The sequence below is a fragment of the Scyliorhinus canicula genome, chromosome 17 (assembly GCF_902713615.1).
Source record: "Scyliorhinus canicula chromosome 17, sScyCan1.1, whole genome shotgun sequence".
NCBI lineage: Eukaryota > Metazoa > Chordata > Chondrichthyes > Carcharhiniformes > Scyliorhinidae > Scyliorhinus > Scyliorhinus canicula.
Window position 1 is genome coordinate 61266560 of NC_052162.1, and position 20208 is coordinate 61286767.

At 45.6% G+C, this 20208-nt stretch overlaps 1 protein-coding gene across 3 annotated transcripts in view; it reads left to right on the forward strand.

Moving 5' to 3' along the window:
- nsdhl (NAD(P) dependent steroid dehydrogenase-like) overlaps positions 1–19853 on the forward strand; it is a 66840-nt gene extending 46987 nt beyond the window's left edge. For 2 of the 3 annotated variants that reach the window (XM_038775100.1, XM_038775099.1), the window contains 6 exons: positions 7687–7848; positions 9424–9570; positions 9658–9786; positions 10445–10587; positions 11574–11676; positions 16467–19853. In XM_038775100.1, coding sequence (XP_038631028.1) covers positions 7687–7848; positions 9424–9570; positions 9658–9786; positions 10445–10587; positions 11574–11676; positions 16467–16799 — 1017 coding nt within the window. In that variant the 3' untranslated portion in view covers positions 16800–19853. Of the gene's footprint in view, positions 1–2318; positions 2436–7686; positions 7849–9423; positions 9571–9657; positions 9787–10444; positions 10588–11573; positions 11677–16466 lie in introns of those variants that run through there. The other variant, XM_038775101.1, reaches the window with a different exon arrangement.
- Positions 19854–20208: the final 355 nt, after the last annotated feature.

The following is a 20208-nucleotide window of genomic DNA, read 5'->3' on the forward strand; positions in this document are numbered from 1 at the left end:
TTCAAGTAGAGAGCAACGCATCAGACGTCACACTCAATCAGGCAGGCAGACCCGTGGCATTATTTTCCCGCACCCTTCATGCCTCAGAATTTCGGCACTCATCCGTCGAAAGAGGCCCAAGCTATCGTTGAAGCTGTGCGGCATTGGAGGCATTACCTGGCCGGCAGGAGATTCACTCTCCTCACTGACCAACGGTCGGTAGCCTTCATGTTCAATAACACACAGCGGGGCAAGATCAAGAATAATAAGATCTTGAGGTGGAGGCTCGAGTTCTCCACCTACAATTATGAGATTTTGTATCCCTCCCATTAAGCTCAATGAGGTCCCAGACGCCCTATCCTAAGGTATATGTGCCAGCGCACAAGTAGACCGACTCCGGACCCTGCATGACAGCCTTTGTCACCCGGGAGTCACACGGTTGTACCATTTCATAAAGGCCCGCAATCTGCCCTACTCCGTCGAGGAAATACGGACAATCACCAGGGACTGCCAGGTCTGTGCGGAGTGCAAGCCGCACTTCTACCGGCCGGACCGTGCGCACCAGGTGAAGGTTTACCGCCACTTTGAGCACCTCAGCGTGGATTTCAAAGGGCCCCTCCCCTCCACCGACTGTAACACGTATTTTCTCAGTGTGGTCGATGAGCACTCCAGATTCCCCTTCGCCATCCCATTCCCCGATATGACATCTGCCACTGTCATCAAAGCCCTCAACACGATCTTTGCTCTGTTCGGTTTCCCCGCCTACATCCACAGTGACAGGGGATCCTCCTTCATGAGTGATGAGTTGCGCAGTTCCTGCTCAGCAGGGGTATCGCCTCCAGCAGAACGACAAGCTACAACCCCCGGGGAAACGGAAAGGTAGAGAGGGAGAACGGGATGGTATGGAGAGCCGTCCAACTGGCCCTACGGTCCAGGAACCTCCTGGCCTCCTGCTGGCAGGAGGTCCTCCCTGATGCACTACACTCCATTTGGTCACTACTGTGCACCGCCACTAACAATACACCCCATGAACATCTTTGTGCCTTCCCCAGGAAGTCCACATCGGGGTGTCACTCCCGACTTGGCTCGCAGCTCCACGACCCGTCCTGCTCCAAAGGCACATCCGACTCCACAAGGTGGACCCGTTGGTGGAGAGGGTGCAATTGCTCCATGCAAAGCCCCAGTATGCCTACGTGGCGTACCCCGACGGCTGCCAGGATACTGTCTCCCTCGGGGACCTGGCACCAGCAGGTGCCACACACACACAACCCCCCGGCCCGGCGCCACCCTCCCCTCCCCCGGCGCTCCCAGCAGCAACCACCCCAAGACCATCCATCCTCCCCCTGCCCACGCCCGAAGATGAAGAGGATTCCGGCACACTCCCGGAGTCACCGGATATCAGACCAGCATCGGCATTGCCACCACCACTACGTCGCTCCCAGTGGCACATCAAGGCCCCGGACCAGTTAAACCTCTAACGGGTCCACTGGACTTCAAAAGACACTTATTTTTTCTCTCTATCAAATATTGTAAATGTAAAAACCATTTGTTGTATATAGTTCTCCACCACCCCCACCGGGCTGAATTTTATCAGGGGGTGAATGTGGTAAACCACTGTTGCATCTCTATTAGAGGATGTATGGTAGGACCTGTACTACAGGTACGTTGGTAGTCCCCGAGTATAAATATGTGTGCCCTCCATGCTGCAGCCATTTTGCCAGCTGCTGTGGGAGGCCACACATCTTAGAGCAATAAAGCCTCAGTTGTATCCAACTCAAGTCTTTGTGCAATTAATCGTGCATCAGTCATATGGTTTCCAATTGTCTGAGGGAAGTTGGCCAACCCTTATGTGGGTTTCCCCAGTGCAGAGGGATTCCCAGTGAATCATTGGGGTACCCCCAAAATGCCACGTGGGGGAACCAGGAAGTCGTAATTCAATTATACCTGCACCTCACCCATCCAAAAAGACCACCAAATGACCAGTACACAATTGGCCAATAGCCAATTCAGAAAGAATGAAAAGCCTGAATAACTAAGTTATTTATCTCAACAACAAAACAAATCTCAATTTTTAACATTCTTGACATTCTCAATGTCGGAAGTACAGTAGTTGTACCTGACCCACCCATCCCCATTTCCAGTGCTGTGATCAGAATGGGGTTAGGCGATGAACTGGGTTGCTCTCCTGAATTGGAGTCAAAGCCAACTCCGATTGGTCATTGCTTCACGTGCCATCACCAGCCCATGGTCATCCGATAATCTGATTGGATGATGAGTCTGTCACCCGGGCAACATTCCGCCGGAAGGGAGCAGCCACACCAATCAGGAGAGGCAGGATTGTTGTCCAATCGGGTGTAAGAGGCGGAGCTGCCGGGGTTTTGTTCGAGGTCTTGTTCACAGCCCGGCATCCCCGAAGAAAGTCTTGTTCGAGGAGAAAGATGAACATTCGCTCGCGGGTGTGTATTGCATTTCCAGTGTTTGAGTTAATGTCGTGTAAGAGTACGGGATACGGATGTTTATTTGGGCACATGATAAATGGCTGGGAGATATTGTGCAGACTGCAACCTGCAGTGATCTCAGGACTGCTTTGGATAGGATCTTGTGATCTAGCTGAGCTTTTTCACATAAAAGCAGAAAATGCTGGAAATATGCGGTCCTCGCAAATCTATGCGAGAGGGAAACGGATTTGACGTTTCGCATCCATGAAGGCTACACTCTGAAAGCAAAAAAATCCATTTAAATGAGAGAAACACAGAAACTAGTAAAGATAAAGAAAACAAAATAAAGGCAGATGGGTGGCAGAGTGGTTCGTACTGCTACCCCACAGTGCCAGGGACCCGGGTTCGATTCTGGACTTGGGTGACTGTGGAGTTTGCACGTTCTCCCCGTGTCTTTGTGGGTTTCCTCTGGGTGCTCAGGTTTCGTCCCACAGTCCAAAGGTGTGCAGGTTAGGTGGGGTTATGGGGATAGGGTGGAGGACTGGGCCTAGGGCTCTTTCAGAGAGTTTGTGCAGACTCAATGGGCCGAATGCCCTCCTTCAGCACTGTAGGATTTATAGGGTTTGGATCTAAAATTATTGAACAATGTTAAGTCTGGAAGGTTGTAAAGTACCCAGTGAAAAGATGAGATGCTGTTCCTCAAGTTTAAATTAAGCTTGATTGGAATACTGCAGGAGGCTGATGACAAAGTTCAGACAGGGAATATGGATTAAAAATGATAGACAACTGGAATCCCGGGGTCATGCTTGTGGACAGAATGAAAGCTCTACAAAATGGTAACCCATTTTGTGTTTGTCCTGTTCCAGTAAAGAGTTGACCACATTGTGACTGTGGTATACTACAATTACTGTTACGCGTTTGGAACCTTGGATGGTGCAAAGAGAGGCGATTAAAAAGGCAGATGTTGCATCTCCAGCAGTTGTATGGAAAGGCCTTGTGGAAAGTGGGGCTGTTGGGGTTACTGAGGAGTGGACCAGAGTAATGCAGGGGTCAACGGTCCTTTCAGAATGCTGAAAGGGCAGGGGAAGATGTGTTTCTGGCATCACACTAGAGGTGGCAGAAATGGCAAAGCATGGTCTGTTGAATGTGGAGGCTGGTGCAGTGCAAGGTGAGGGCAAGGGGAACCCTGAAATGCTTCTGGGAGGGAGGGGAAGGGGTGACAGCAGGAGTGTGTGAAATAGTACAGAAATGTTGATAGCCCTGTTAATCACTGGTGTAGGGTGAGTCCTTGGTTGCAGAAAAGGAAGAAATATCAGAAGCGTTGGTATGGAAGGTTGAATCGGCAGAACATTAAAATTGACCAATTTTAAATTATAACCACTGCTCCATTTTGTTTCTTTGTTTTTGTTTTATTCTTTTGTTTTTCCCTTTTTTATAGATGGTATCTGTTCATGATTCTGCCATTCACGTGTCCTCTATTCACATCTTTTGTTCCTTTACTTGCCCCAATATCACATCTTTTAGCCTTGCATCATGAGCCCTTCTGTCATTTAATCAGTCCTTTCACCATATCGCTGATACCCAAGAAAGACAAAGACCCAAGGAAATGCGGATCATTTCGATCCATTTCACTTCCTAACATAGATGCGAAAATACACGCAAAAGCCCTGGACAAGAGACTTGAAGACTGTGTGTACCTGAAGTGGTTGCAGAGGACCAGATGGGCTTTGTCAAGGGTAAACAGCTAACTGCAAACATCAGACGGCTACTCAATGTGATACTAATCCCATACGGGGAGTGAACACCAGAGGTGATCGTCTCCCTATTTGCAGAAAAGGCCTTCAACTTGGAAGTATCACATAGAGGTACTGGAGCAGTTTGGGCTAGGGGTGAAGTTCACCTCGTGGGTGAAACTCCTGTACAATGCCCCAAGGTGAGCGTTTGGAACAACACCACCAGCTCTGAATATTTCCAGCTGCGCAGAGGCACCAGGCATGGATGCCTGCTGTCCCCGCTCCTCTTTGCCATTGCAATTGTACCCTGGCGATCGCTCTGTGAGATGCAAAAGGCTGGAAGGCTATCCGAAGAGGAGGCAGAGGATGACCTGCTTCTCTACATTTTGGACCCGCAGAACCGCTTAAAGGAAATCATGAAGCTCCTGAAAGAGAATGGGGTCTTCACGGGCTACAAACTCAACCTGGACAAGAACCAGATATTCCCGGTGAACCTAAATGGGGGAAGGACAGAGCCTGAGGGTCTACCATTCAAACTAGCCCAAAGCAAATTCTACTACTTGGGGTCCAGATATTCCACGACTGGATACGATCCACAAGAGAATCTGACCATGGTTATGGTGTTTTTGTGTGGGGGAAGACTCCAAGTAGCAAGGAATGGGTGAAAATGGAGGAGTCTTCCAGTACATGAACGGCCCTCTGAGCCCTAGCCACGACAGCGCTCCCATCCCCAACCCGGCAAAGTACACATGCAGCCCAGTGTTGGTAGCTATGTTAAAACTTGGAACCAGATGTGACAGCACTTTGGCTTAATCGAGGTGTCCACCATGGCCCCCATCTACGATAACCACAAATTCCCACCAGCCATGCAAGGTGCCACTTTTAATAAGTGGAGACAGGATGGGGACACTAGTGATTGGGACTTCCACATGGGGGACAGACTTGCAACCCTGATCAAGCTGACGGAAAGACTGGAGCTACTGAACGGACAGGTGCTCTGCCATTTACAAATCAAAAACTTTCTCCGCAAGGAGATAATGCGGTATCCTAGGGCCCCGAGAGACACTATGCTGGAGGCAGACGATATGGAGAAGGGGAACTGGGGGGACGTTTTCGGACGACTGTTGGATAGGGGGCGGACACCACTAGAAGGAGCAAGACCAAAATGGGAGGACAGACTAGGGACGGAGGTAGGGTGGAGTGAAGCACTAAGCAGGGCCAATTCCACCTCCTCCTGCACAAGGCTAAGCCTCTTGCAGTTCAAAGTGGTGCATAGAGCACACCTAACCAGAACCCGAATGAACAGGTTCTTCCTGGAGGTGGACAAGTGTGAACCGTGCTAGGGAGGCCCGGCCAACCATGCCCACATGTTCTGGGCCTGCCCCAGACTTGTCCGGTTCTGGACAGCCATGCCCAATGTTGTGGGGGTGAGGGTGGAGCTGTGCCCGAGAGTGGCAGACTTCAGGGTTTTGGACAAGCCAGAACTTCATATGGTGAAGAGGGATGACGCTTTTGCTTCCCTAATCGCACGCCGGAAAATCCTGCTCGGCTAGCGATCAGCACCACCCACCGCTGTGGAGCGGCTGGCAGACCTGTTGGAATTTCTCCACCCAAGGCTCGGACAAGAGCTTCCACAAAGCGTAGGGGACAAGAACTTCCACAAAGTGTAGGGGATATTATCAGTCTGTTCGAGGTCAATAGCGGATCGAAGGAGGGGGGAGGTCGGGTGCGCGAGGTCAGTGAGGGCAGACAGAACCACACTGAGCAGATAGGAACAAGGGAGGGAACACAGGAAAAGACTGAGGAAGAGGCCAGAGGGCCTTCCTCCAACAAAGCCATAGGGGCAACAGTAACAAATCCAATATGAAAGAGGGCATCCAGCACCTACGACGGAAGAAAGGACCCAAAATGGAGCCTGAACAACGAAAGGGGGGGGGGGGGGGGGGGGGGGAAGAGGTGACCAATGAAAGGAGAACATGTAAATTGTACATATGAACCGTCTTGCTCACCTATTGTACAGTGTACAGATGTGAAAATTCAATGAAAATATTTTAAAATAAAATAACAAAAAGGACAGGGTGTTGGGGGTTATTTCCAATGTTTGTTTTTGTAAATTGTATCTGGTCTACACAGACTTGTTGATTTCGTACTGTAGAAAATGTAAAAACCTGAATAAAAACATTTTTAAAGGTCAGCACTTTCAGCAGTGCGCCATACCCTCAATATTACAATGAAATGTCAGCAGGGGCTAGTGACACAATTCATGCAGGGGAACTTAAACTCTCAACCTTCTGACTCAGGCAAGAACGTTATGATTGAGGCAAGGCTGATAACTAATTGTTAATGTTGTTGTTTTCTTCTCTAGTTTAATATAATTTCAAAGAAGCCATTATTTTGTATATTTAATAAATATGCATCATCAAAAAAAAATGTAATTATCCTTCTCACCCTCTACCCTATCACTGACTTCCAGATACAAGCGCAGGAGATGCAACATCTGCCCTTTCACTGCCTCTCTTTACACCATCCAATGCCATAATCACGAACAGCGATTTACTTGTACCCCTTTCAATGTACAGCATACTGTATTTCTCATCTTCACTTGCTTAAAACCTATTGCATCTCTGACTTTTCCCTGAAAAGTCATGACTTGAAATATTGGGCAGAATTCAACCAAATAATTTCAAGTATCATTTTGGGCGAGTTTGGTGGGAGGCTTCTCCCTGTCTTTTTGGTTGAGATCCAAACTGCTACTCAACACACTTAGTCATTTTTTGGGCCTTAGGGAGTTTCTCCCCAGTCTAGCCCACACTTCGAAATGTTTTGATCACTGGGGAGCTGAATTTGCCAGCGAGACCGGCTCCGCCGAGATTGGGCTGTGATTTTTTTTGAAAGGGTACTTTTTCTAAGTGAGCTTGAGGGTTATCCACCCACAAGCAATGTCACCCTGTACAAATGGCCATTATCCCCCACACCTCCAAGTGAGGAGACCCTGTTATGGGGTCGCTGAGGGCCCCCCTTTATCGGGCCTCTGTTCGCTCACACTTTCAGGACCCCCCCCCCCCCCCCCCCCACAACCTTGATGAGGCCCCTTCATATCTGCCCTTCAACCCAACCCTTAATAAAACCCCTCATGCCCCCTTTCTTGGGCATGGCTCCCCCGCAGTGCCACCCAAGCAACTGGGCACCTGGATACTGGAGAGTGCCAGGGTGCTATAGGGGACCGCCCTACTCCGTCCCGATCACCCAGGGGTTTCCAATGGTATGGGAAAGCCCCCAGGTGCCATTACACCTGGTCCAGGTTTGTGTGGTCCAGTACTAACCGGGGCCCAGTTGAGGCCTTGCTGGGGAGGCTGTTGGGTCCCGGGTGCCAGGAGAATATTTAAATGAGCCATAAATATGCTAACCTGGATCTTCCAGCGCAGGTGAGATCCAGATTGCGACGTCTCACAAGGTTCGTTTTTATGTTTGTTTTCGATTTCCAGCACCTGTAATATTTTGCTTTTGTCTGATTTTTTTTTGTTTTTGTTTTGTAGCACAGTAAGAAATGTACTGTTATCGGGGGCTCTGGTTTCTTGGGCCAACATTTAGTGAGGACGCTGCTGGAGAAAGGCTACATTGTTAATATTTTGGATGTCCGGAAACCATTTGAGGATGAAAGAGTTCAGTTCTTCAGTGCAGATCTGTGCTCTAAAGCGGTTGGTATAAATAATATTTTTAACACTACAGTATTGAAGTCTCTATTTCTCATGGCATGATGCCACCTGCATGCGAAAAGAGAAAGCGCCTTCTGACATTTGGAGTTGTAAATGAAATGATATTCAAGGGGCACTGCTCCTTTCTGTTTGAATACAATTTTGTTAACTGATGGCTGACTCTTCTTTCCAGTTATGATTCACCTCTAACAATCATAATATTTTTCAAGCAGTTATTTTGATGTTCTTATGGTTATCAACTTTGGTTTGACTTATACCTGGAGAACATTGTTAGTTTTCACATATAAACTCCTGGCACCCATCTCTACCTCACTACTACCTCCCTCCACTCCACTGATGAGAAATTATCAGAATGACTGATAGTTCAGCATCCAGTACTGGATGAGTATCAGTGAATGAGCAGCAGTGTTAAGATTTGATCTGAGAACAAGCGGTTTATTGAGAAGCAATTTCGTGTATTGGAATCCTAAATGACAGACCCCAAAACTCAGGATTTCCATGCTAATCTGTGCATATGTGATATCCTTAAGTTATGGTGCATTTCAGAAGATGCTGTCAATCCCTGCACCTCTATGATCACACACACTATGTGTGGACTGTGGTAAGAATGTATTAAATTGATCTAATGGCTTGCTCTTTCCAAATCATGACTTTTTTTGGAGAGTGATTTCATGTATCACAAGGTTTATATTCCTTAGGAGATTGATGCGGTGAATCTATATGAACTTTTACCCTTTTGGTATAATGGAGCACTCCCTCAGCAGTATGTAATACAGTATATCAAGCACCACCTTCCGAGGCCAGATATTTGTATCTGTATTAATCAGGCGGGATTCTTCAGCCACGCTCGCCTGGTGAGCAGAAATTCTCACCTGAGGTCAACGGACCTTTACATGGTCTCCGTTCCGTCCGTGGCGATTGTGCAGCAGGCGCGGCTGAAGAATCCAACCCAACTGACATGATTATTTGATCAGTCTACCATATTTTAAGTGCGCTGTTCGATGGTATCTGAGCATCTGCCATTGCCTAGACATGGATTTGAAAAAATTATGCCAGAGTTAACACTTTTTTTCTTCTTTAATAAATAAGGCAACCGTTTAGAACCAAGAAAACAAATCAATCTTTTTTAATTCAAAGTACCCAATTCATTTCTTTTCCAATTGAGGGGCAATTTAGCGTGACCAATCCACCTACCCTGCACATCTTTGGGTTGTGGGGGTGAGACTCATACAGACACTGGGAGAATGTGCAAATTCTACAAGGACAGTGACCCAAGGCCAGGATCAAACCCGGGTCCTCGATGCCATGAGGCAGCAGTGTTGACCACTGCGCCACCATGCCACCCAAAACAAACCAGTCCTGATAGATTTTATTTTATTATAACCTTGTTCCTCACTCAAACTCTGAACTTACAGGCTATTTGCAGTTTAGAGAAAGCTATTGTCCAGTAAATCTCCAAAGGTTGTCAGTTTAAATTAATTTAAATTTATGTCTTTATCTATTTAAATGAAAACTTTAAACAATGGAATTTCACATTAACAAATTGTGATTGTTTAGGATATACTGCCAGCAGTTCAGGGTGTGAGCATCGTATTTCACTGTGCCTCTCCAGCACCTTCCAGTGACAACCGAGAACTATTCTATAAAGTTAATTACACAGGAACAAAAACTATAATCGAAGCATGTAAAGAAGCTGGTGTTCAGGTAAGAAATGGTCCAACTTTAGTACCATTTGAATCCTATTCCCCGCCCTGCCAACTTTTCATGACTAACTTATTTTCTCGCACACAGAAACTGGTGCTGACTAGTAGTGCTAGTGTTGTATTTGAAGGCTCAGACCTCAAGAATGGCTCTGAAGACCTACCATATGCTAAGAATCCCATTGACTACTATTCGCAAACCAAGATCTTACAGGAGATGGTAGGTTTAATAGTTTTGACATAATTTTGTACTTAAAAGTGAAGTTATGTATTTGTGATGGCCTGAGCAGCTGAGTGGTGAAAACTTGTACATTTTAAAGTTTAAAGTTTTGACTTTGTTTTTTTACATTATGGGAAAGCGTGCAAATACCTTGCTCCATGAAAAATATAATCACCACACCAATGGCTCTGATCGCTTCCCATACCTCTGCCACAACAATGTGCACACAACCCCGTCATGGGAGACATAAACAGAACTTCTATTTGCCACACCAGGCACCTTTTTTGAACTCTGACATTGTTGGTCTGTGCTGCTTTGTGTAGTTCAACATGCAGCCCACTTGATATTGAATGTCAAAGCTCATTACCTGCAACTGGGAGACTCATCTTATCAGTGTGACCATCCAGTAGACCTTCCAGTAGAAGTAATATTCTGTTGCTGGTAACCAGACATATTTGTGTAGTTTATGTAGGGGGACAGAGAGTGTACATGCTTGCTCTCTCTTGAGCACTCATGCACTCTCAGTTGACTGTCCAGTAACTGCAAAACATTGTTCTAAGTATTTTGGCAACTGTATTGGTTGTATACCAATACAAATGAATGTTGTATTTTCTTCCCTATTTGATGTTCACAACTAACATTTTTTTATATATGACAGGAAATTCTTGGTGCTAACAATCCAGATCAGAACTTCATGACCATTGCAATTCGTCCTCATGGCATTTTTGGACCTCAAGATCCGCATTTAGTACCTGTCCTTGTACAGGCTGCCAAGAGTGGAAAGATGAAGTTTATGATTGGGTGAGTACTGTATAGATGGAACAATGGATTTTGTACTGAAGTGTTTCATACTATAATTGAACTTGTGGTAAAGAACAGCGACCAATCACTCATTGACAATGTATTATGTGACTTGTGTATTTTTTTGGGTGTGGGATGATCAGAGTGCCAAATTACATGAAAATACAATTCACTTTGCAACATAATTCCTTCCTACTACTCCTCCCTTTGTCATAGATTATCATAGAATTTACAGTGCAGAAGGAGGCCATTCGGCCCATCGAGTCTGCACCGGCTCTTGGAAAGAGCACCTTACCCAAGGTCAACACCTCCACCCTATCCCCATAACCCAGTAACCCCACCCAACACTAAGGGCAATTTTGGACACTAAGGGCAATTTATCATGGCCAATCCACCTAACCTGCACACCGTTGGACTGTGGGAGGAAACCGGAGTACCCGGAGGAAGCCCACGCACACACAGGAAGGATGTGCAGACTCCGCACAGACAGTGACCCAAGCCGGGAATCGAACCTGGGACCCTGGAGCTGTGAAGCAATTGTGCTATCCACAATGCTACCGTGCTGCCCCAACTGATAAATTACTGATAAATAGTACCACTTTTGATCTGTATTCAAAATAATTCCTAGTTTTTCTGGAAATATTAGTGCCTAAAGTAGGGTGGTGCACCATCAGTTGTGGAAATGGGGAGCATGTTTCCATTTTTGTGAATGAGTGGGTGGATCACATACCTGATATTAGGGCAGAATCAATTCTGACTTAAAGATTTTTCCGTTAAAAACTCTGGATATTGAGTTGATGGTACAGTTTAATTATTAATTATCATTCCTTGGAATTTTCTGGATGTAATAATAATCGCTTATTGTCACAAATAGGCTTCAATGAAGTTACTGTGAAAAGCTAGATTACTGTGAAAAGATATGATTACAATATTCTAATTGGTTGGTTAATTTCTAGGCCTAATAAAACTGCTCATACCTTTTACAGCAATGGCAAGAATCTGGTAGACTTCACCTACGTTGATAATGTTGTGCATGGACTGATCCTGGCAGCAGAGAATCTTCACCCAAAGTCACACATCTGTGGAAAGGTAAATGTTGATAGTAGTCTGGTTCTGTCTATTCAACCTTTCTTTGATCGACCTTGGGCGCGATTCTCCGGTGTGTGGTAGCAAGCGTAAGCTTCCCTGTGAGGCTGGCAACGCTATTCAAAATTGGTCCACTTAACAAGGCCCCATGGGCTTCTCGCCTCAGATGAAGGCTCGCCAGCCGATTTTCCGGCACTGTGCTCGCCAGATCCCTGCTAACTAGGTCGAGCAGCACTTGGGCAGCATTTGTTCAGCCAACCCCAGCCAGCTTGCAACAATGGCACCCAGGAGACCGACCCCAAGATTGGGGATGCAAATCTTAGACACAGTGGGTTATCATCACCACCCCCTAGCCCTCGACAGTGACCCGCTGACACATTCCAAGCACCCTGGAGTGATGTAACACATAGCCTGGGAGTGTGGGTGGGCAGTGGGTATGGTAGAAAGTGACACACCAGGCCATGCCCTAAGTGATTTGGGCGAGTATGAGTGCCTCCCTGGCTCTCTGGGCTTGCCGGACCCTCACCGCTGCCGTCTGTCCTCGAGCCTCTGCTCCTTAAAAGTGGCTACATGTTCCTCCAGTTCATCGCCCCACTGCTGAGCGAGGTTGTGGACAGTGCACAGCAGACCACCACAAAGGCAGCCCGGGGGGGGGGGGGGGGGGGAGAATCTGTACTGGAGTGCGCCACCAGACCGGTCGAGGTATCGAATCTTGAGGAGTTCGATGCACCACTCGATCACAGTCCGGATGGCCACATGGGCCTCGTTGTACCAGATCTCCGCTTTGTTCTCTGGCCTCCAATGTGGCTTCATTGGCCAGGTCCTCAGCTGGTAGCCCTTATCCCCCAAGAGCGAGCTGACCATCCTGGCGTCGTCCTCGAAGAAGCTGGGGTTGACCAACTGCCCCAGGATGTAGCTGTCATGGACGCTCCTGGGAAGCGTGCACTCCGGTGCATGATCTTCATGTGGTGGTCGCACACGAGCTGTAAGTTGAAGGAATACAGCCCCTTTCTGTTAACGAAGGCGATGGCGGAGAAACCTGATGCTTGGCATCCCGATGTCAAAGTTGATGTAGTTTTCTGCCCGGGCAAACAGAGCATCCGTTATCAGTCGGATGCACCTGTGGGTTGTAGCTTTCAAGATACCTCACCTCACAGGTCCCTGCTCGAGCCCTAAAATGATCCCGAGGCATAGTTCAGGGCTGCGGTGGCCTTGACAGCCACCGGGAGCGGGTGTCCTCCTCCATGTGGTGCCAAGTCCGTGAGGACAAGGCACAGATGCCGTACTGTCTCCTTCTTGAGATAAAGCCTCCTGCTGCACACACTGTCCATCATCTGTTCAAAGGACCAGTGACTCCTGTACACTCTGGGCTGTTGCGGGCCTCCCCCTGGTGCCTGGTGGGCGGCCGGTCCTTGGTATGGGACGGTGTCTGGCACATGGCCCGCGACCTCGAGCATCTGCAGATGCTGCTGCTGCCACTGTCTCCAGCGACTGGCCGCCTGGCCTAGCAGCAACACCACTAGGGCAAGTTCTGGGTTCAAACTCCCTGCCACAGCGTTCAATATCTGTAAAGCATTGGGGGAGGGTGTTAGACTGGCAGACAGCAGTGGCTGCCACTCTGGGACCCTCCATTCCACCATTGATTTCCCCCCCCCCCCCCCACCTGGATTGGCCTGCCCATGCACTCCCCTCACTGACCCAGACCCTGTATCCCAGACACTTGCTCATGACATCACCTGGTCCGAGTGCTAGTCCCCTCCCCGTGTCACTCTCCCAACTTCCGGCCATGGTCATGTCCCCGGAGTTATGTCCCACTCCCCGAGTGTTCAGGTGTTGGCAGACCCCTGATGTATGGTGTTGCCTCCCGCAGTGTTTAAGCACAGTGTCAAGGTATCATGGTCTGATTGGAATGCTAGGCATTGATTCCCACATGCTAAATGGCCTGCCCATCCATGGGATTGCACTTGGGTTGTGTGAAGTTCTCACTTAACCACGATTGCCAATTCCCTCTTAGCAATAGCCTTCAGCCACATGGCGGAGGCCTCGGCAGTCGGTGGGGGTTATGGGTGGTCGATGAGGCAGATGGGCAGGGACAGGGGTTGCCCCCAGAACGGATACACACGATCCAGAGGTGGGCACGGTGGTGCCATGCGGGGTTGGCTGCCCCAGCCCTCCCATGGCGGCCCACCCCTGTGGAGGGTCCCCCAACCCACACCGAGCACTGGGGTGGCCCCGGGATCTTTGCCTGTGAGCAATGATGGCTAGTCACCTCCTTGGCTCCAGGCAGAAGTCCTTCCAGCAGGTTCATGTTGTTAAAAGAGAGTACTAATGGCACCAACATGACCATTTGCTGGGGAGGCCGTTGAATGACAGGAGGCTGTTGGATTATGGGGTCACTTCCATTAATTGTATGGAAATAGGGCTTAAGTGGTGATAATTTGTTTCACCCACGCTACGCCGAGATTCCGAGCTGGCTGATTGGATTGCAAGCTGCCTGGTGCCTGCACCAGTTCGAGAGTGTAACGAGGTCGGCTATTAGATCTTGTGTAATTGTTACCCATTCATGTTGACTGCTCCATTGATGTGCAGGGACCATTTAGTAATAGATGGGTAGTATCCCTACAGTGCAGAAGGAGGCCATTAGACCCATCGAGTCTGCACAAACCCTTCGAAAGAGCACTCTACCCATGTCCACCCAGCTCTAACCCCGTAACCCATAACCTAATCTGCACATCCCCGGACACTAAGGAGAAATTTTACCATGGCTAGTCCACCTCACCCGTACAAAATTTGGACTTTGGGAGGAAACCGAAGCACCCGGAGGAAACCCACGCAGACATGGGGAGAACGTACAAACTCCACAGACAGTGACCCAAGGCTGGAATTGAACCCGGGTCCCTGGTGCTGTGAGGCAGCAATGCTCACCACTGCGCAACCGTCAATAGAAATTTCACCAGTGTCTTTTTGTTGTCTGACAGACAATATCACTGCAATTTGAAAAATGGCAATGGTCTATCAAGAGATCCATTGTTGTCTTTTAGTTGTTTGTTGCGGGGCTCCCAAAGGGAGATTTAACGATGGCCATTAGTGGGAGCCAATTGCCAAAGCAGCCCGCTACAAAGTTTTTGTTTTTTCTTCTCTCTGACAGCACTCTTACTAGAAGAAGTGACTTTGTCGTATTGGTGGTAAAATCATAGAATGGTTACAGCACAGAAGGTGGCTATTTAGCATGCTGTGTCCATGCGGGCTCTCTGCAAGGGAGTCATCGAATCTCATCTGGCCACCTTTTCTCCATAGCTCTGTAATTTGTTTTGCCCTCGGATAATTATCCAATTCTCTTTTGGAAACCTCGATTGAATCTGCCTCCCCCACAATCTTGGGCCGTGCATTCCAGATCCTAACCAGTCACCACCTGAAAAGCTTTTTTTTTTCCATGTGTCACCGTTGGTTCTTTTGCCACTCCATTTAAATAACTGCCCTCTGGTTCTCCATCCTTGTGTCAATGGGAACAGTTTCTCCCTATCTGTGCAGACCCCTCATGATTTTGAACACCTTTATCAAATATCATCCGAGTCTTCTGTTCAGGAACAGCCCAGCTACATGAATCTAACCCCGTTCTGCTTCTTCATCCCTAGAACCATTCTTGTGAATCTTTTCTACATCCTCTCTGATGCCTTTCCATCATCCCAATATGTGGTGCCCAGAATTGGACAGAATATTGCAGTAGAGGCAGAACCAGTGTTCACACAAGTTCATCATAACTTCCTTTTTAAATAACTCATTTGTAATTAAATCTCTAGATAGCTGTAACACAGTAGCTGCACACAGACTCGGCATAATATAGCCCTGGAGATCACCAAAGGATTAGTTACTGATGATTTTGCATTAATACTTGTATGAATATTGGTAAATATATTTATAATCCAAGTACTTCAAAATGAACTGTCCGTGCCATTGTATCGGACGAGAACTTTTATTTATTTATTTATTTATTTATTTATTTATGTACCTATGCTTCAAAATAATATCCTGGAAGCTTTTACATCCACCTAAGAACACAAACTTGTTTAACATATCATTCAATAGATGGAAAGTTTCACTATGCAGCACTCCTTTGGTACTGCACAGCCAACCAATATAGATAGACTAAGTGCTCAAATCTCTGGAATGGCTCTTGAACTCCACAAAACTTTTGAGAGCTGTTTCTCTTCCCGCACTTAGTAGTGCACAATGCAGATTTTCATCTGTTCCATTAGTGAGTTTTGTTTTTCCCCTGGAACAGGTCGCTCGCCTGTCACTGGAGGCTTGAGTGGCACCACTCCGCATCAACCATGGCTGACTAGGAGTCTCTCCCACTCTTACCTCATGCCATTGGTGTGCTCAAGGATTTTGCAGGTTGACACTGTTGACCATGTTATGAACTCATCTTCCTTGGCCATCAAGTCCTGGGGTGGGACTCAAACCTGGAGCTACTAGCTCAGAGGCAGGGACGCTACCCACTGCCCCACAAGATCTCCTTAGTCTAGAGTGCTACCACTGAATTAAATACCACACAATCATGTTTTCCTAAAATTAGTTTGGTCGATCTGATGTTCCTCTCTCTTTTCACCCCATCCCCTCCACACAACCACCCCCATCTAAAAAACCTTAAAAAGGGGTTAGTTAGAAAATATTATCATAATCCATGTTGTCATTGAAAGAAAATCATTTTAATGTTTGAATTAATGTGTAAAAACTTGTGTTTTGAAATAAGGGCTTTGTTTTCTTGACTTCTTTCTTTTCAATTCCAATAGGCTTATCATATCACAAATGATGAACCAATTCCTTTCTGGACCTTCTTGTCTGAGATTTTAGTTGGACTAAATTATGATCCTCCAAAGTATCACATACCCTATCTGTTGGCTTATTATTTGGCCTTCTTGCTTTCAATGTTGGTGTTGCTATTAAAGCCGTTTGTGACCATTAAACCTACATTCACTCCCATGCGAGTAGCACTGGCTGGAACATACCACTACTACAGTTGTGAAAGAGCAAAGAAAGATCTAGGATATACACCCGTTGTCAGCCTGAGCGAAGGAATCAAATCTACAATTCAAAGTTTCACATATCTCAGTAGATCAAGATAACTATGATTTATCCCATTATTTGTTATACTTTTAATTTTCAATCTGATGGCAGAAAGTGGATTTGAAGATCTAAATTTATCATTATTCTTATTTGTGTCATGATTGAAATATATTTTGCCATTTTTGACTAGGTTGCAAGGCATACAACCCAAATAAAATGCTGATATGGTGACTTCTGCAATTTCTAGGAGTGGAGGGGAAATAAGTATGTATCTTGTTCATTGGTAGTGTTTCCATGGCAACAAATGCAAATCCTGTACTCCCTATGGATACTCTTAAGATAGATAGAAAATATTTGGTGACCAGAGGCCTGGGGCGGGGGGACTTGCACTTTACAGTATCTATTTTGATTACATTTTTTGCTGATCATTCGAGGAAATTATTGACTATTCAACTTAAACTGAAAGGGGCATAGAATAGAATCACAGAAAAGTTATAGCACAGAAGGAGACCACTCAGCCATCTTGTTCATGCCAGCCTGAGGATACCCAGGTGCCCTTTCTAATCCCACCTTCCTGCACCCGGTTCATAGCCCTGTATCTTGCAGCACTTAAGCTGCAGATCTAGGTACTTTTTTTAAAAGAGTTTCTGCCTCCACCACATCTATTGTCAGTTTTGACTTTATTAGTAAGATTTTCCAAGTACAAGGTCTGGGATTTTCTTGACTCTGTTGCCTTTTATTTAAAAACGGTATCTCCAGAGGTTGACATTATGGTGTGACATTAGCTCCTTGGCATTGCATGGTTTTTATTTTAAATTACACAAAAATATTCAGCCTCTTGTACACAGTTTTCGTCTCGTGTTGTATTCTCAAACTGTTTTTGGTAAACTTCGTTTTGGAAGATTTACTGAAATTACGGAGTTGAAAGTTGTTTTTTTTAGCATCAGCACTTTTACAGTTTATATCAATGTCGATATAATTTCTGACCTTTCAGATAAGTAAACAGAAAATGGTCCACTTTTTCCCTTTTGCAGTGCTGTGCTTAATATCTAAATAGTTTGGTCTAAACTGGGTTTGTTATATGGCCATGAAGCTTTTGGTAATAACATTCCTCATTAATAACTATTCCTCCAGAGATGATGCCGTTATCCATATTTGTGTGTCAAAACATCAACCTATTGATCATGTTTTTTCTTTAATGTATGTAGCTACTGGAATTTATTTTTAAAAATACTTTAAGGTGGAAATGCATTCATTTAAGTACTTAAATTTTAAAAAACAATTTCCAATTTAAGGGGCAATTTAACGTGGCCAACCCACCTACCCTAAACATCTTTGGTTTGTGGGACTGGGACCCATGCAGACACAGAGAATGTGTAAACTCCACACAGACAGTGACTCAGGGCCTGGATCGAACCCGAGTCCTTGGCGCCATGAGGCAGCAGTGCTAACCTCTGTGGCATCATGCTGCCCATTCATTTATATAATAGCATGGTTTAAAATTAGATGGCAGGACTATATTAAATCTTTCAAAATACTTAAGGATCCTTAACTAATATTTAGGATATTAATTGTCACATGTTCCATTTGAACATTTCCTGAGTATTATTCAAAAGACTAGTATCTTCTAAACCATTGGCTCATTATTTTGCCATTCTCATTAGAATTAACTGCTGCTGGAAAAGGAATCCTTTATATGACTCTCTCCTACTCCAACTCTTAGTTTGGATTTTCTCTGGCTGGGTAATCTGGCTTCTTGGGAATACACCAATGGAAATCATAAAAGTAGTTATTCTGTCTCTTGAGGATGCAGTCTGCTTATTCCAAGTCTGGAATAAATTTGTGAAGTGGTTTCTGATGCTGTACTTCAACTCACTTTACAGAAGCAGCAGTATTGGTGGCATGTTTAAAGAGCTCTGTCTATATTATTATCCAGTAACAATAAAAAGTTTGCTATTATGAAAAAGGGTTATTCTATGAAGATAGTCACATTTGTGCATCTCGGAGAACAGGGTCATGTCTATGGAAGAAGACTTTTACATTGCGCATGAGAAGTATATGCAGAGCTACTGAATTATCATTTCAGAAGTAATCCCCAGCAAGCATCCTTTAACATAATTTGTGCTCTGAAAACAAAGCATAAAATCCTCTTTTTGGACTTGGATATAGCTTGATCGTGTTGTAAATGTTTATTTTTGCTGATGTATTATACAAGTAAAACTGTATTAATATCTCGTTTGCATCTTTTAATAATCCTCATCAGAAATCTCTGTGGGACCAAGAGAGAGAGAAAACTGTTCTTTCAGTACTGTAATGTACTTGCAATTTTTTGGGTTGGGAGTAGATTAGCAGAATCTCTATTCTGATGGGAGTCTCCAATGTCCTAAGTGGGCCATCGAAGATTTACCTAATTCTAAATGTTTAGTACTGTGTGTGTAATCTTGGACCACTATGTTGACAAAAGGCCCTGCTTACTGTCATTTTTCACCTCCACCCTCACAATTGCCCACTATCCAAGGGATCCATAAGACGTCCAGCACCCTGCACCCCCCCAACTCACCAGACATGAGTTTTTTGCAAATCGCAATTAGCGCTGCTCACCACAATGCAGGTGTTCAGTGCCATAGTAGAGATGTCTACTTATTTAATAATGGAGCCTGGTCATGATAAATATTGACCTCCAGCAACCTGGCATGTCCAACTGTTACAGTATCTATTATACAATGAGAAACTTCCTTTAGCAGGTAAAAGGACTTGTACAATTTACTAGCCGCCTTGATGTTCAAGCTGTCCAGTACAATGCTGTACAGCCCACAAAGGGATTTCAGCATTTAGATCTTCTATCTCCTGTTGGTGCTCCAGCTACTCCTCATTGTATTCCAAAATTGTGCAAACTATAGTGCCTCTAGAGACATTGGCATTGTACACTATAGCCTGGCCTATGCTTCAAGATGCTCATCATGCATTGTGAAATTAGTTTGGTAGTTTTGAGCACGTCATGAATTTGTATTCACCAGTTGTCCATGTTTACTGAATATCCTGTATTTTGTGGGAGGTGACCTTCCACTCTTTGTGGCGGACAGCATTCAATAAAAAAATGCCTGTTTAGTATATTTGAGATTTGTATTATCTGCAATGGTAATTGTGCTCTGTATACTCAATTCCAGGTTATTAATGTATATCAGAAAGAATATATACTGACCCCAGGGCATACCATTGCATACCTCTCTCCACTCTGAATCATTCACCATGACCATAGATGATGCTAGCAGAATAGAACTTGGGAAAATAAAATAGGCAGCAATATTGGCAAGTAATGATGTGGAACAACTGTAGCAAACATTTAAGATGGTATTCAACAGAGTGCAGGAAAAATATGTTCTGCTGAAAAGAACAAACAATACTAGCTGGACTCCATGCGTAAATAAAAACTTAAGGGAGCAATTGAGGGATAGCAGGGTATTATTA